General features: G+C 38.9%; 2 protein-coding genes across 5 annotated transcripts in view; both read right to left on the bottom strand.

Annotated features, from left to right (window-relative positions):
• Window positions 1-8,328, bottom strand: part of SPAG1 (sperm associated antigen 1) — a 37,241-nt gene extending 28,913 nt beyond the window's left edge. The window contains exons 1-5 of the mRNA XM_057366276.1: window positions 8,174-8,328; window positions 7,455-7,614; window positions 7,034-7,159; window positions 2,367-2,434; window positions 355-473 (exon numbers count right to left, since the gene is read on the bottom strand). Of these exons, the coding sequence (XP_057222259.1) occupies window positions 355-473; window positions 2,367-2,434; window positions 7,034-7,159; window positions 7,455-7,614; window positions 8,174-8,313 (613 nt within the window). The 5' untranslated portion in view covers window positions 8,314-8,328. The remainder of the gene's footprint in view (window positions 1-354; window positions 474-2,366; window positions 2,435-7,033; window positions 7,160-7,454; window positions 7,615-8,173) is intronic.
• A 2,955-nt stretch (window positions 8,329-11,283) lies between these two features.
• POLR2K (RNA polymerase II, I and III subunit K) lies at window positions 11,284-15,041 on the bottom strand. 4 transcript variants are annotated; one of them, XM_057366272.1, is made up of 4 exons: window positions 14,960-15,041; window positions 12,676-12,739; window positions 11,848-11,940; window positions 11,284-11,435 (listed from the first exon to the last, which is right to left on the bottom strand). In XM_057366272.1, exons 2-4 carry the CDS (start codon window positions 12,734-12,736, stop codon window positions 11,413-11,415), a joined length of 177 nt encoding a protein of 58 aa, XP_057222255.1. In that variant the 5' UTR covers window positions 12,737-12,739; window positions 14,960-15,041; the 3' UTR covers window positions 11,284-11,412. The 4 variants fall into 4 exon arrangements, with proteins under 4 accessions (XP_057222255.1, XP_057222258.1, XP_057222257.1 ...); XM_057366275.1 differs by having other exon boundaries at window positions 15,004-15,027; XM_057366274.1 differs by lacking the exon at window positions 14,960-15,041 and adding an exon at window positions 14,860-14,942.
• Window positions 15,042-17,999: the final 2,958 nt, after the last annotated feature.

Raw genomic sequence — 17,999 nt, 5'->3', positions numbered from 1 at the left:
GTAYTGTATTTTCTGTAATAACCCACTAAATTCTTCTGATAGGCATACAATTTAGAGTGCAAGAAAAAAGYAGTTAAATAACCTCTACAATTAATTTATAATACCAGATGTATGCTTTACTTATTAACCTAGTGTTCTCAACTAAACATAACATAAACATTCTTACTGTTTATTAAGCAAGATTAGATTTTTTTCAAACATGGCTTCAAGCGCAGTTGATGAYCTAACAGCTTTTAGCTTCTCTAGGGATTGAAAAATAAAGGCACTTCAACTCTGATACACTTCTTCAATTTGTATTCATACTCTACAACACAGTACTACAACTAAAGAAAAATTATGTTTCGAAGACATTACCAGTTGTGTCAATTTTCTTTTCAATTATAGGCAGACTTGGCCTACTGAAGAATCTTGCTTTTGAGTTACTTTCTTCACAGTCTTCATCAATTTTAGAACATTCCTTTTCCACATCGAACCTTTAATTAATCAACAGGACAAATTCAATAATACTGCATAGTAAGGCTTCTCAGCTCATAGAATGGTGCACTGTATTTCCATTATAAACCAAAGGAAAAGAGATACAGACTGTGCTCAATTATCGGTGACCAAGAAAAGGCACTACCTCATCTCCTCAACATCTCCCCAAATAAAAGACAGGTAAAATTTAAGAAACAGCATCATCAGGCTCAATCCCAGACCTATCAAAGATCTCTATCAACCTTTGCCAAAATAACTAAGGAACAGCTTCAAAGCAATTTATATGGTAAACCTGAGACAAACAGTCTCAGACACTTCCAAAGCTACTCTGAAGCACCTTTTGAAAACAGTGTTTAGGAATGTACATCAAAGAAATGTTGCTGCCATAGTATTGTAAAATAAATATAGTAATAATCAATTCCTACCCTATGCAGAAACATTATTCTTACTGCTTTTCTGTGTAGACCGTAATGAAAACCAGCCTTTTCTTTCCACAATAATCTTGACAATATGAATATTTTTTTTTCTGAAATTGAGATATTATTTTGAAAATTTTTCTAATTCAAAACCTTTTCATGCAAGGCTAATTGTTCTCCATTTTGAATCTAGCTTACTTTTGCCTAGCTAGCTTTTGCTAGCTTACTTTTGCCTATTATAAATTAACCATATTTCAAATAWATGTTTTTAAAATAAGAAGCAAAACATTTTGTTCAGAAATTGCCTAAACAGTTACTTGAATGTTTTGAAATTATCCTCAAAACGTTTCAAAAACATGATACACTTCTAATTGGAAAATGTCTTTCAAACAATTTCTGTTTCAACATACTCATAATCCAAACAAATACACTCTACAGGAAAATACATAAGTTGTATTATTATCAGCATGCTAAAGCACTTAAAGATTGTGTACATAAAAGTGTAAACAAAATCTGTACATGATTATTTTAGAAGGATGCAGTAGCAAGAGYAAAGAATAAAAGAATGAAAGAATAAATTATTTCAGAAATTATTTTTATAACCTATTTTCTTTGTCCACATTTGAGCAGGAAGGGACCAATTTCTGAAAGATACTTGCAGAAAATAACTGATATGCAAAACTTACGCAGCACAGGGGTTTTTTTAGGGGCTTTGGGTACAGTTTCATGACCCCAACCCCAAAATACCTAGATTTAGCTCCCCATCTACTGCACTGGAAACTTGTGCCTCCTCACTCTGATTCTACAGCACCATATTCCAGATTTCAGGTACTATAGAAAAGCYTCCACCATGTAAAATTAAGAAGTATATGGTTTTCCCTTTCTGTTCAACAATTTGGGCATCAATCTGTCACGTAACTTGGGAGGGCAATATGCCACCATTATATGATGCAGAGTGTTTTCGTATCAGGGCTCCATCCATTCCAAAAATAGTTACTGTCTAAACCTCTATTATGTGTAATTGCATCTGAGTAAACTGATGCACCTGCCTGAAGCTCATTCTTTGAGGTTAGTGGGGTTCAGAGCAGGAGTAAGTGTTCATCAGTTTTGTTTTCAATTTAGAACTGTGGCTTTAGCTAYAGAGAGAAGACCAAATTTATAAGTCCATATTAAATAACCCTGCTTTCAAAAATCTCATCAATTAAGTTATCAATTTTTCTTTTTCTGTTGACTTGTGATATTTCACACAGCTTGTACCAAAGTATAGACTAACTTGTTCTCAGCTGTTAGCAACACAATACATCATTTGCATTTTAACAAAATATTAATTAAGAAAAACCAAAGTTTMATCAGTGTTACATTTCCCTGAAATGCTGACCTTAATACTATGTTTCTGTTAAATATATCAATTATGTTTCCTAGTTCAACAAATAAGTAAGATCTATTAAAGTCTTAAATATAAAGGTTTTAACATACTTGTCCCATTCACTGTAATCCCGTGGTATACTTTTCTTGGTTCTTTGTTTGTTTTGAATATTTTTTTTCTAAAAGAGAAACAAACAGCCAGCCTGTAAGACAATTTTTTGCAGTGGAATTCACGGTGGAGTTTTTGCTTTTATTTCTGCAGTACRTATTTTCCTAGTAACCAACACTATTTGCGACCAATTTCAGCTCAGTCTTGAAAATGTAATTTATCTTGCTTTAAAGAAAATCTTCATGCATTTCACATATCATTGTAATCTGAGGAACTCTTGAGTCTCACACTTTCTGTCAACTGTCCTATTACACATCACAGAAGAAAACTTTCCAATTAGTTATCTTGTGATGCCATCTTCCCAACCATCCTTTCAACACAGCAAGGGAGAACTCAGTCTTGGGAAARCYCAGACTTGTGATGAAGTATTTGACRCTGAGATTGAATCTGTAACCTGGTTTTTGGCTTCACTTTCCCAGGAGAATTCAATGCACAGATTTTGGTGGTCTCTGGAACTCTCACAACAAAATTACAAATAAGTAACTTCAAAGCAGTGCCTGGACTTCTTTTGACTATTTATCACTTCACTAAAGCCAATTCCAAGATTATTTACACTCATTCTAGATTTTAGACAAGCTCCATCATTGAGGCTTGCCTTACCTAAAATCTTTCTTGAGAACCTTCCTGCAACAATCAGTTCTGACAATCAAATTTGACTGCCTTGTATCTCAACCCATCTCCTACACTAATGGAATCTATTTCCACAGCTGTCACCTTTGGCAKCTCTTCTGCCTCTGTCATGAGACTATACTTCTTCTATGTCCCTCCCTGCTTGTTGACTTCAAAATACTTAATAGTAAGGTGTGGTTCTGAACAGGTATTTCACAGTGGAACACCCAGATCAAAATATTCCCATCTACCCTATCCTGGCCATTCAGTCCTCCTCCTACCTTGCAATCYACCATTCACTGAGTTAGACCAGTGTCATTCTTTGTAGAGTTGCAGATTTACAATTTTCTGGGTTTAAGAAAGCAATCTGATAGAGATCACAGCACAATCTCCAAACATCTGCACCAGCTTAATTCAGCATGAGATAAACTGAACCAAAGAAATGACCAGAAGCCTCTTAAACTTGCTTTACCAGTGGTGACACTGGAACAAGGACATAGTTCTGCAGTTGGGTGTAAACACCTCAATTTACATAATGCAAATGTGACCCTTCCTGTAAACACTGCTGACYATCTGTAATGTTAGGTTACACAAACTTTTGTAGTATATAACTTCAGAATTACTCTTAATGTTATGTCTTTCAGGAAGCTAGACAAAATGATAAATACGTGTAGCAATCAGCACATGTTTAGAGGAGGGARCTCCTAAATATGCCTTCCTGAAACATGAGTTATTATATTTGCATCCTTSTGTATATTACAAATGTACTAATTTCATAAATATCATATATTTCTTTCAAACCAGAAGTCCTTAAGTTAAATGAGCAAAAATATTGAAASTCTYAGAAGAAAACTCATATGGTACTTAYACTGATGCAACTCCAACTTAGGGAGAGAACTATAGCATGCAGATTTCAGGAATAAAGCAGAAACATAGACTCAAAAATCCACAATTAAAAAAAAATTCTAAGTCTCATATTCTTGTGACAATCGTAATCAAGTTGTGGGTCTAGCAGAGTCAGGAATTCTCAATCAGCAATATTTCAGAGCATCTCATCCAAGAGGCTTTGATGAAAAATGTATGCTTGCATGTGATGGAGCTCAATAAAAAAAAGTTTCTCTGCTTCTCATCTTTGCTGCCATAATTCACAYGTGAATCCCACTGGGTTTGAAGCCCAGTGAACATTTTCTGGATCAAAGATCAACACATGGATTGGCTTCATTATAGGTGACACAACTTGGCCTTGGTTCTCCTGTGGGCCCTGTGTGCTGGCCTAATATATTAGTATTCTGTGCCAGCTAACAAGTGTACTTTTTTAGTTCAGAATATCCAAAATACCACGAAGGCTATGTAGAGCCTATCACAATGGATTTTTATAACATAAAACTTGGAATGCATTTTGCCATGGAATGCCCTGGACTGTAGCATGAGGAGTTATCTGAGGATAGAAAACCTTTCTGGAATAGTACTAGAAAACCWTATTTGGCAAAGAAGCCTAAGCTGAAATCCCATCAATAGTCTTTTGAATGTGAATATCTTTAAACACATGCTTTAGTTCTCTCTGGACAAAGTGAGGCAGCAAAAATAGTAACTGYGCAATATGGACAGTTAAGACAGCTCTGGGTAGCATGATAGGAAAACAGGGGTGTAAGACAGAAACTTCCACATTGTGTTATAGAGGGAGATATTGCAAAACTTAACACTTTTTCAGTCTATTTCTGGAAAATCCTCCCCCCACCCCCGGGATTCACATCAATCAAGAAAAAACGCTACATAAACTATCAGTAGTGGTTTGAAATTATACCTACATATAGTACCAGCAAGAAAATCTGATTACATACAAAATAAGAGGCTTCTATTTACCAAACTTGTACCCCTAAGTGCAATCCACTGGTTTAGGATCAATACAATTTCCACAATTCGATTCATTGAAAATGCTGAACCTTTTATGCGTCAGATCATATGAACAGTCTCTGAATAAGTAATAACATAAAATTATGGAAGGCTTTGTGCATTTCTTTCGAGCAGAGAAGATAAATTTATCATGATGACTTAGAACTTGATAACCACTTACAAAATTATATTATGCCAAACTGGAAAATAATTATAGTCCTAACTGATTAGCAAAATATGTTTAAAAAATGTGAGATGACACATAGCTTTATCAGGAAGAAAGAAAAGAAAGAAAAGCTGATTATGTATATTATTCTATTTTTTTGAGATTTCATGTTTATGGCTGTAAATTTATTGTATGCAACAAAAAGAGTGTCTTTTTATTCAATAGGGATCTAGCAGTGTATAACTGTATAACTGTATAACTGTATAACTGTACTGATGCATAAAATGTTTCAGGCTTCCCTTCTCTCTTCCAGGACAGGTTACAATTCCTTCAGAGGCCATCGGCTTTGGCAAAAGGAATGGAACTTACATAGCACAGATAAAGCATAAAGCTATATCTAGGTTTCCTGGGTAATAACACTGACACCTAAACCCTTGTATGGAGGACAAAGGCTGAAAAACAAAAGAACAATATTTGACCTGAAGACTGTTGCCTAGTTTAAAAGAGAAGGAAAAAAGGGTGAGCAAATAATTTGATTTTTAATGAAGATCACATCCTCTTTAGTAACACTGTGTATCCTGGATTTCAAGACATTTCCATCATTTCATGCTTACATTCTAAACTTCACGAGGTATTATACCATTTTCTGTTCTAGCAAACAGTTATACAGGACATGAATCAAGGATAAAGTTATAGTGCCGTTCTTCAACTCAGCAAAACAGAATAGTCAGGAGGAACATAAATGGAAAAATATGAAGAAGTACACATTAATAAAAACAAAAAAAAAGCACAAACAAAGCCAAACAAAAACACACCTTAGTCTCAATACTAACCATTTATAAATATATAAAACTGTTATTCCCAGCCTCTTTGTATACTACATAACAGAGACTGCCTAGCTATCCCAAATGCACCAACTGACAATAAGAAGTTTCTGACAACACAGAACACAAATCAGGCATTTTCTACTACACTCATTTACAATATTTCTATTCAAGAAAAATAGCAATTAGTATGAAATATCACATGACTTTTAAGGATGCTTACACAACATTTCAGACTCACAATCCTCCAAAAAGAACAATTCTTAATGAATTTCTTATCACAGTGTCCCAAATTTTGAGAATCAGACTGAAGTGATCCATGATAATATCTGACAATTCAAAAAAATCCCATCTACGCCTACTTGTCTGCCAATCCCTTCAGCAGCACTGTATGTAGTATACGCAAGAAAAGCTCCTCAGAAAAAAAAAAAAAACTGATTTCAGGCAGATAAACAAATAAAAAAACACCCTGAAAACATTAGGAAACTAATACCTAGGAAAAAATGTAAATATTTGTTCTGTAGTTAGGAAGATTTGTTRAGTCTGCTTAAGGGCTAAATTAGGAAGTATGCTGAATGTCTGCAATAGGAACACCAACTMAAGGTGTAAAATAAGGGGAATCAAAGGCTACGTATTACCCAATACACAAGTAGCTATAAAGTAAAACACTTGCTGAAGAGGGTCTAACATCTCAACTGCATGTGTTCCAGGGTGTTTATTTTGGACTAGCTCCTGACTGGCCCCATGGAACAAAGCCTACAGGCAGCTGGAGAAAATCTCCTGGCATMATTTCATCCAGAAGGAGCCTAGTTCACATGCCTAAACAGTACTTTGAAATATGAATTGAAGAACATAAAAGGGTGTTTAAGGAGCTCTGCTTTGGCAGTAAATTCTCAATCAGAACTAAAATATTAAAATAATACACATGCTAGTACTAAGGAAGCATTTTTTTAAGCWTTGGTCTCTTGCAAGGGAGCTTAAAGGTTTTTATTTTCTGGTTAACAAAATAAATCTAGTTAGAAAGGCACAATGATTAGAAGTTGGAACATATAAAATATCACAGTTTTAGAAAAACCTATAAATAACAYCTACAATTAACACAAAAAACTGGAGACACCTGATTAGCAGGAAGGCAGCTGCTGGAACAACGAATAGGAGGCAAGTTATCTTTTCTTTCATTCGGTGTRTCTGTTCTCAGGAACTGTGATTTCTCGTCATCTTCATTCATTTCTCTCATCCAACTCTGAAAAAAAACAAAAACATATTTGTACCTTAAGTCAATGSGGCAATTATCCTTACAACACACAGTTCCTAATGGGGAAAAGCAGTTAAGACAAAAAGCAATARTACTTCCTGTAGAGTTAAAATGGGTACTAAAGGTTCAGTGACATTAACACAAGAAAATAATTTAAAAAAAMCAAATAACCCTTTGATCATTTCCTCTTTTAATCAAATAATTACATTCTAATTAGGCACAAGAAGCACATTGATACATCACAGTGATTATATTATGGACCATTACAAATTTGATACTGTACCATCAGTTCACTATTAATYGTTTCCCATTCTTCAGCTGTGAAATCAGAAGCTGTGGCTGCAGGCTTATCTCTTCTCAGAGCTCTGCTCCTTGGATCTAAACGCTCAATACGCTTTTCACAAACCAACGTGAGTTCAGGRTAACATCCCTCTTCACCAGATCTTTCAAATGCAAAGATATAAACGTTAACAAAAATTAACAAAACTGCACCACATCCTCCATGTTTCTCTCCATGTGTAGTCACTKCAGTGACTCCAGAGGATCTTCTGATACAACCCAATTTTACTATCATTAATAACATTTTTATTAGAAAATTCCAGTTAAACTTCAACCATATTCCAATGCCCACATACACAGTTCAAAAACAGCACCACAGTGCCCATAAAAAGAAGTTTGTGAAATTTACAGCAAAAATTAAGCAGGTGTGGCATCTGAAATTACCAGTCGGGCAACATGGATCATGAGAGAACCAAAAGAGAGTGGCAGCATTTGAGAAAAACCTGACATTGAGTTACTCAGACCTTTTGCATGGTTAAATCAGGACTTGCATTTCTAGTGTCATCATTGGGCACTTTTAGCATGATTACTTTTACTTTGTACTTTTAATTTTTAAATTAGAAAGTCACAAACAGGTTCAAACAAATAAGAGTATGTAGAAAAGGGTTCCCTCGAATTTTACAGAACAGGAATATAATTATTAAGTTTAAAAAATACATTTACCTTAATACCCTGAGAATCTTTTCCAGGTGCTTAACATCTGTGCATTTTTCAATGAATTTGTAGTCCAGATGACTAATAGGTATTTGATATGTTTTAGTGGTTCCTTCACCCAGCAAATATGGTACTGACTCATCACCCATAACTAAATATTAGAAGAAAAAAAAATAGTGATTCTGTAAACATTTGGTTACATTTTGAAGCAATGCCAATTTAAGGAATAAACCTGGTCATGCYCCACTCTCTCACAAAAGCAGACCTATAAAAGAAAAAATATCAGATTTGCAGGCCTGATCACATTAACTGTTCTTGACAGAGGTTKACTGACATACAGAAGTATGATGCTTTGTAAGAATATGTGCAACACTACTGCTTCTGCAATGCAGAACAATCCAGAAAGACCACATAAAGAAAAATTGCCAATTTTTGCCTACCACATTCTCTGTTTTTTTAACACATACCTGTTTTAAGCAATTGTGATAATACAAAGGACAAGATAGTGGAGGACACTCCTTGTTTCAGACGGAAGACCTTAACCAGTGCAGTGTATCTAAGGGAATTAAAACCTTTGGCTTCTCTGTAGCCAAAATAAATTCAATTTCTTTCCTCACTAACTGCATTTTCTGGGTCTCTGATTATATTACAGCACTAAYCTGAATCTTTTCCAGTAACTCTGAAACTGATGAAGTGAGGGATTAAAAAGGGRCATTTCTGTCTCCCTGTACCTTTGATCGGCTCGTCTGCATCTTTTTCTATTTTGATCACAAGCTCTGTGGAGCTGAAATTCTTCTCTTTTCCCCTTTTTATATAGTACATGAAGCAGTCAGTTATTTTTAAGAACTACAATAAGGGCAACTCGCTAGTATGTGATAACAACTATGTGCGGTTATAAACCAAATTAAAATAATTGTGTTCTAACGTCTTGTATATTACATATATTAATTTGTAGTTACACAAAAATGTTTACAATACGGTATCACTTAAATAGTAACTGTTCATAATTAGACGTTGCATAGAGATTCTGCCCCAAGACTTTACAGTTTGAGTACTGGAAAAGGAACAACATTCATAGAAATAAGGATAAATGCATTAAATAAAGTAAAATAAAAAGCTCATCACCACCGGCGTTTTTTCCCGTTTATTCCCATGGACGCGAGGGAGCAGCCCAGGGTAACTCTCGGGCACTGAGGAGCCCAGGACTGCTCGGGGGACACACCGAGTCCGGCGCACCCCCCTCCAATGCATTTGCSCACCCATCCCCTGGCCCGGAGTGAGGGATTTACCTCCTCCAAGCCGGCACCCGAGGCTCCCTCAGGCACCGCCGCGCCGGGCAGCGCGGCCCGCGCCTGGCAACTGTTGCTATGTACAACATGGCGGCAAAGACGCGGTCCCGCCCTCCCAGGGACGCCCCGGTGAAGCTCCTGCAGAGCCCCGCCTGGCTCCAGCAGTGACACCGGCGTCGCCCGTGGCTCTTCGGCACCCACCTGCCCGGTGCTGCGCTGTCCCCGGGACACGGACGCAGCCCGAACCCCACCGCCAAGGGGGGCCTGCTGCCCCTCGCTGAGGCCGCGCAGGCGCGGCTGGGGTCAGGGCGCGGATCAGGGCTGAGGGGAGCGCCTCYTGAGGGCGGGCAGAAAGACTGCACTCCTGGGTGTGGGTCTACTAAGCAATCACCCTCGTAGTTTCAGTGTAATATTGCACTCAGCGGAGAGCAACAGATCYGTCTCCCAACGCCGCTGTCCCCAGGCGCCCACACCAGTGCTGCCCGGCAGCTCTGCACTCTCCCGGCGCTGCTCCGCGGAGCAGATCTGTGGCCCTTCCCAAGGGCAGCGGGGACTCCTCGCCGCCTTTCCCTGGCAGCCAGTCCGTGGCCCTTCCCGAGGGCAGCGGGGGCTCCTCGCCGCCTTTGCCTGGCAGCCAGTCCGTGGCCCTTCCCGAAGGCAGCGGGGGCTCCTCGCCGCTTTCGCCTGGCAGCCACAGGCACCCGGCGTGCCCGCAGAGGGGCCAAACCCGCCTCCGTTTGCCGGCGACTTTCGGCAGTGCTGCTCCTGCTCGCTCCTCCTGACCCTTGCGAGCAGCCGTGTCAGCAGCCCACCCCTCCTTTCCGCTATGCAATCAAAAGGTACACGCCGTGCAGTCCAGGCTGGTGAACTGATAGCAACCGTGTAGAAAAAACGTTATCTTTTATACCCAAGTATATCTGGTRTACAGGAAAAAATCTAGTCTTAATAGCAATGACCAGATTCCTAACAAAATCCTAACCAAACAGCTCCAAAACAGCATCTCAGAGTGCTTTTTTATCCCCTAYAAAAAGCCATTGCAATTAATTTAATTACCAGCACACAGGCATGCAGACCTTAGAAAAGATATTACTACAGTAATGACTTAGGCACGTTATCTCAACAGCACCATTAGCACCATCAATACTGAGATCAGGCACACAGTTCAGCAGTATGGTGTAATACACTTCTAGTGTACTGGTAATAGGTAACACATTCCAAACAGATGGAAAAAGTTTTGGGTCATCATCAGAAAACCACCACTTGTTAGAGACCCCTGAGAAATCATCTGAAAAGCAAAACAAGATGCCATTTTAGTTTTGAGATGCTACCCACATTTTGTAACACAGATCTAATTCTTTGCTTGAATACAAACAGGTCAAGCAGTACTCTGGGAATTTCTGTTTCGCATTGCTTCTTAATATTTACCTTGCCTACCTCTCCCTCTTCTTTCAGGAGAAACTTTTTTTTTTCTGACAGTTTCAGACATCCATACTTTTGACACATCCACAACTGGACGCCAGAATTAGGACCTTTGTCTGAAGTCCTTTAAGATTTTCTTCTGAAATCCAGATCTGTTTCAAACCTAGCCTTCTGTAGCTTTCTATTTCTTTTCAGTGGAATTTATTGAAACCACAGTTATTTGCTGCAGTTCACAGGAGCCCAAAGAACATTTAGCAAAGTTAAAGAAAATAAAATTTAGACAGGTGTAATAAAAACAAGGGTAATTTAAAAAGAAAACAGTATCACTGAACTTAAAAAAACTGCATACTCTAACCACAATTTAAAACAACAACTTTAGAAATCTCTTGCTGGAAGACAATATAGACAAAATTGAGTATTACAGTAAASTTTAATATTTCAATCTCTTAAAACACAAATAAGAGCATGCATTTGTACACAGTTTTACAGAGCAAAGTTTTCAAAAAGATTACATCATGAAGTCACCATCTTCAGCAGACATCATCGGGCATCAAAAACTACCACTGGAATAATGCAGTTAAAGAAAAAAAATATGTTGTGGTTAAAAAAAGTTGGAGGAGAGGAGTAAAGAGAGAGACTGTCTAAATCTAAAGTCACAACTATCTACATAAAGTATTTCAAAAGCCATCCTTAATAAGAAGCTGAATAATACCAACAATTCACAGTACATCACCCAGCAGACTATTATAACTTAGTGTATCGCACATATAAAATGGAAAAAAGAAGAGATAGTGCCAGGAAAGAATCCAAGGTGGCAAATCACACTGCAGAGATTGTGCTCTAACAGTTTGCTCYACTGTATTGATTTTTGACCCTGAAAGATTGTTACGTAATTACTTCAATCTTCCATTCTGTTTTCCGTTGCYTCCACCCACAGCTTCCTAAATGCATTTAAGTGCACTTGTAAAAGGATACATCTTTTTGTCCTTTTCTTGTACATTATTCTGTAGCCACATTCTCTGCACCTGATAGGATCTCTCGCCTTTATTTCATTTTCTGTATGACATTCTGATGTTATGGAGGAAGACAAATGAAGTAGGCAAAGAAAAACAGCATTGTTAATACACAGATAACTTTGAAAAGTCATTATAGTCAAATTCCTATATATGGCCAACRAACATAGCAAGTGGAGTACATCTATCAACAACTCAATGACAACAAATTATTGTGAGAAAAAGGCAAAGAGAAAATAAAAAGCATGCTTCACTTACATTAAGATAAAAGAGAATCTTGCTAAAAATCACACAGATATTACTGCACAGAACACATTCCACACTTAATAYTAGACTGTCTACTAATGAAAATTTCAGCTCAGGCCTTCAAAGCCCAGAGCCTGTTTTCCTGAAAAACAAAGTATTCCAGGGATTCCTGAAAATCAGCAATTTTTAAATTGTTGATTTATCTATAGGTAAGTGAGAATTTGGCTACTGTACTTCAGTGAAAGCTGAGTGCCCTTACAGCACTGTCAATAAAAYACACAGAGATGGAGGAGCTCCACACAGTAACACAAGCTCTAGGGAATTACTTCCACAACACTGCATATGTACCCCATATATGTGTTACCCTCAATGCATAAAACTTTAAAGATCATCAGCACAGATACTGCAGCTATTTGTATCTATGTACCCTTCTGATGAGTGGTGACTAACCACTAACTAACTTAGTCTAATGACTAAGTATTATTCATTATTAAAACACCCAATCTCCAGTAACAAGTRATAAAAAAATCACTAATGTCTTTACCTCCACAAATGTAAATCATTGGCTGCTGTTTTGGAGGCTGAACATCCTTCTGTGAATCCATGTTCTAAACAAAAAACACATAACATGCACATTAGCTTGGCTTTGGGATTCTTTGGTTTGGGGGTTTTTTTCAAGGCATGCACAATCATTTCAATATCTCAATCTAAAGCTAACAGACGATGAAGTCACTTCCTTAGAAGTAAACACAAATTAATTCCATCCATATTTGATACATGGGACACGGATTAATTCAGGTTGAAAGAGACTTCAGAMAGTCATCTAGCTCAACTTCTTAAAAACAAAGTGACATCAGGTTTCACAAAGCTTTACTATTCAGGTACAGAAAACCTCCAAAGATGAAGAAAACACAAAGCTTTATTAAACAGTATTTTAACCATTAAAGCCCATTTTCTTTCCTCCTTCCTGCCAATATTAAGAATTTCCTTGCCAGAAATACAAAATTCAAAAATTTGTTACATATTAYTCATGTAACAATGGTCCTAACAAAKAAGATAAGCCTTATCATCTTTTCTCCCCCTCTGATACACTAGCTAACCTAATATACTTTCCATTAATCTGAGATATTAGAAATCCTGGGATCAGACTGTGGGTAGAATAGTAATAGGAATTAAAAACCAAACCAAACCAAACCAAAACAAACAACAAGGAAACAGACAAAATCAATTCCACCCTTCAAATCCTACCAAATCAAGAGTGATAATTCAACACTACTGTTCAAACATCTCTTAATACCATGCAATGGTTTCAATTGCTCAGACCTAGTGAAAATAAGTATTTGTCCATGGCACCACACTAAAAAGTTACATATACTCCACACTCCACCAAGCTTTAAGTAATCCTRTCCTAACATGGAAATGTGCTTGCAACCATGAATTTTAAGGTAGTTACATATAGTACATTTAGTAAACCCTTTTTTTTCCCCACCCAGTGCAAGTCAAGACAAGAATATGAATATTTCCTTCTAGGTTTTTCGAGGTAGCTGTTTTCTGTATTGCTGTTCTGTCTAATACAGAAGACAAGAATTCCTAACCCTTATGCCAGTGAATAGCCTTCTTGATGCTTCTTTACGAGAATGGCTCTCATATGCTTTTRGTTAATATTATGTCAAGGATTATTTCCCTGATCTTCAGAATTTGTTTCAGTATAGATTCAACTGGGAAAACTATGATACTGAAAACAGAAGGACAGAAACAGTTCATACTCCAAGAATCTGACCAACATCTGACAAACCAAACTATGTCACTCCATTTAAGACAATGGAAAGAACTGAACTCTACAGCTTTTAAGTATGTTACACCRTAACCACAGTGGCATCTTAACTCACATGTGCTACAGATTTTTTGTGTCAGCACATGGCAGTAAGATATAAGCAGTCATCCATCAGCACTGGAAAGCAGCAGACTCTTCTAAAACACAGCGCTGAGCTAAGCTGGATCACAGTTGAAGCTAAATGAGTTAGTGCTGCTTGTACAGCAAAATTATACCAGTGCTAAGGGCAGCARTGAACTACAGTTATTTTGCAGGGAGGTGCCATGGTTTAGCTGGCCTTCACATAACCTGCAACCCTAAGTGCCACCAAGCTGACAGAGCCCAACAGAYACAGCGATGCACCAACATGTGCAGGGGTGCAGCCAAAATCCACTGTGGAGTAGTGAGTGGCTCCATGTGCCAAGAGCACCACACCGAATCACAGAACGGGTAAGGCTGGAAGGGACCAGAGTGGGTTATCTGATCCAACCTCCCTGCTTAAGCAGGATCATCCTAGRGCACATGATGCAGGAYTGCACCCAGATGGTTCTTGAATATATTCAGTGAGGGGGACCCTGCAATCTCTCTGAACAATCTGTTCCAGCGTGCAGTCATCCGCACAGTAACGAAGATTATTCCTCATATTTAGAAATATCCTATGCATCGGTTTCCGCCTGCTGCCTATTGTCCTAGTGCTTGGCACCACCAAGAGGAGCCTGGTTTCATCTTCTTGGCACCCCCCCGCTTCAGTTATTTTTACATATTAACGAGGTCCTCTCTCAAAGCATCTCYTATGCACCCCTAAGAGAGGCCAACCCGCTCCTTCACGTCCCGCAGAGGCCACGAAGGAGARGGGCAGACAGTCCTTTTCGCAGCCCACGGGCCCCAGGCTCCACACGCCGCCCCAGCTCCGACCTCTCCCACCGCCCCGCGAGACTGGCACGCAGGAGCGAAGCCCACGAGCCTTTCCCTGCCCGCCGCGGCCACGACCTCCCCCCAGCAGCGAAGGGAATACCCAAAGGACYGGAGGAGGCTCGGAGGAGCCCCGGTGCCGCTCGCCTGCTCACGCAGCTCSGGCCTCGCCGCCTCCCCGGCGCTCAATGATGACGGAGCTCCCAGCGCCGGCAGTGGCGGGCAGAACTCCGCCCCGCCATCAGCTCCAGCCTCGGGCATGAATAGTAACTAGGTTGAGAAAGTAATGAATATTCAGTTATGGGTGTTGCCCACCAGAGATTTAAAAAACAAACAAACAAACAAACAAACAAACAAACAAACAAAAAAAAAAAAAACCCATACAGACTCTTTTAAGACACAAGCTTCCATATGAATAGCAGTGTTGATTTACAATGAAAATAGTAGGCAGCTGCATGGTTAAGTAAAATCAGCCACAAGGTACCCGGTGTTTTTATTCTCTTATTTGGCTGTACCAAACATACTCGGAATGCAGAATGCCCCGCGTCAGGTCTGATCATATGGCTGCGGAGTTTTAAGCCTCCAAGCTGTTTTACCTCAAGGTCCTCKCTCTTTTCAGAAGCATTTAACCTAAAATTTAACCTAATATCAAGTTGTGGATAAACCCCACAACTTGATATTTTGATAACGTGGTCGGTATCATGTGGACCCACATGAAGCCAAACTTGCATACAATAAACATACATGTTACACATTTTAAGTATAAGGTCCTATTATGAAAGAAGTYCATATGTTGGTGGTTTCCGATGTCCTGAACTAAAACAGTGCAGGCAAGGTTTGAAACGGCACTGCTTGCTCATTGTCACTGGCTCCACCTCGCTGGCTGTAGGAATTTTGAATCTTCGAATGGTATTTTGTAGAAATAGATAGGTATGTTTCCTTTATTACCCCCCCAAAAATATGTTTAATGAATACTATATTTTGTGAATACGCCAATTTGAGCAAGAGGTTCTCTAGTTTAGGGAACAATCTCTGTTTCTGAATACTTCATAGAAATTGTTTTCCTAAGCACCCAGATTAATACGGATGAGGTTTCATCAGTTTTAGTTCGTTGATGTTTTCCTACCARCAAATCACCTTCATATATGACTTGCAGCTTACCTAAAATGAACTCGGGTAATAATAAATAGTTTTACTTTTCATTATTTTGTGTTTAATTTAAACGTAATGAAATCACAGTAATGACTTTAGACTTGCTTTTTCACATTGTTGCATAAGAAAAAAGCTAAACATAACTTTTGGAGTGCCAGAATAAAGCACGGGCAAGAAAAACGGTTTATAAAAGGCAGAGGTGTTGTCATAGGTTTTTGCTTCTATCCTCTCCGCCACGGAGCTGCGGGTGTGGATGAGTACCCCGGAGGTTGAAACACAGGAGAAAAAAATGCTCTATCTTTCCTGGTAAACGCATACTAAGAAATTACTGACTGCTAAATACGCAAATAAAAAATCCTGGTATTATTTCTGCTAGGGTATTATGACTGCTAGGGTCATTAGTGTTTTAAAAATTAGTTTGTCAAACCGATAAATTTAAAAGGACTTACTGAAAATACCTCTATGAAAAATACAGTTAATCCTGTGAAAATAATATCTCCTTTATTAGGGACGAAATCATGTAATTGTTTGATTATTGGCATCCTTTAATCATTCCCTTCGAAAAATAGGATGCTGTACCAGATCTTAAAGCCTCGGTTACTTCAGCCGTTCCCAATAAATCCCGCCCCTTACAAGAGGAGCGCTTTAGTAACCCCCATTCCCATGGGCTGATAAATTATAGCCCTAAAGATGCTCCTTTGGATTTAGAGTAGCAGATAGTGTTGAGACTATGTAGGAGACTCCCACTGTCTCGTACCGTGAAACAGTTCTGGGGAATTGGTGGGCAAGTGAGAAAAAGGCTTGTGTGACGAGAGGGGGAGGGCACAGGAGTACCGGCACTTTTGACATGGGAAGGAGAAGCAGCTGTAACCGAGCATAGTGAATGTGTCGCAGAACGTCTTACCTCTTTTTACTTTTTAGAAGCAGCGTTCTCAGGTTTTGGTTGGGGATTTTTTGTTTGCTTGTTTTTTGCTAGAGTGGTTTTCTGGGAGAGTGACTTTTTTGTTAAATCACACTTTCGAGTGTGACACTCCTGTGTGTTGCATAAAGTGTCGCATTTACAACCCCTTCAATTTCTTGGAGATTTTAGATTCAACTCGCATAAGTCTATCCAGGTTTCAGTGACGGAGATAGAGCTTGCAGCTGCTATGTCCCACTAGTAAACTGCCAATTTTACTGAAAARGTATTTTATCAATAAATGCAAATATTTGAAAAACAATTGTATTCTGTTCCTGTGAAACAGACGGTACTACAGAAAGCACTTTCAGAAGAGTTCTATTACGTTACAGAAAGTTTCTAGTGTTTCCTCCTTTTACATAGGAAGGGGGAGATACCCCAAGAGCCTTTCTCTTTTTAGCCATAACTGTTTTCTTGTAGTCAAATAAACCAATATTCTTTCCCTAAAAATATCAATTTCCGCCGACTGARGGTCGGGAACTTTTAAGCCCGTGTTTCCTCGGGCCCCCCTCAGGCTGCCTCACGCCAGGAGGGATGCGAGAGGCTGGAGGAGCGGAGTCGCCAAAGGGGAACGCGGAGAACTTGCATGATCCCATGTACAAGGATTACGTTACTTAATTTCTGAGTTTCTTTGGAAAGCCTGGCGCTTGCTTATTTAAGTGCAGGTATTGCTTTTTAGAGTCGGGTTTAGGTCTCTCGTTCAGGTCTGACATTCCCCATCCCGCTGCTGTGAAGCCAGCAGATAGCCGAGCCTATGTAGCCTCACGTTATCCTTCCCCAGCCCAGGAGAAATAGACATCCACGTAGTCGTAGTTCTGACGGTTTTGTAGTTTTTTTTGGTGGAGGTGGATTTTTCCTCGTTTTTTTCTTTTTTTCCTTTTTTTTTTTGTTTTTTTTTTTTTTTTGTTGGGGGCTTTGTTTTGTTTTGGGTTTTGTAGTATAAAGAAAACCTAAAACCACAGCAAAACCCAGGCGCCAGGTTCTGAATAGGTTCTGAATAACCACAAGGTTTTTAACAAGTTAAAACAGAAGT

Source organism: Malurus melanocephalus, unplaced genomic scaffold, assembly GCF_030028575.1.
Source record: "Malurus melanocephalus ecotype Western Australia unplaced genomic scaffold, MMel_1.1 scaffold_62, whole genome shotgun sequence".
Classification (NCBI taxonomy): Eukaryota; Metazoa; Chordata; class Aves; order Passeriformes; family Maluridae; genus Malurus; species Malurus melanocephalus.
Note: the sequence above shows the minus strand (reverse complement) of the source record. Positions and strands in the feature narration are given on the sequence as shown.

Coding starts and splice junctions, on each gene's coding strand:
- POLR2K (XM_057366272.1), bottom strand. CDS start 12,736: ATGGATTCACAGAAGGATGTTCAGCCTCCAAAACAGCAGCCAATGATT. Junction 11,941..12,675: donor AATGATTTACATTTGTGGAG/GTAAAGACATTA, acceptor CCATAACATCAG/AATGTCATACAGAAAATGAA. Junction 11,436..11,847: donor CAAGAAAAGGACAAAAAGAT/GTATCCTTTTAC, acceptor GCATTATTCCAG/TGGTAGTTTTTGATGCCCGA.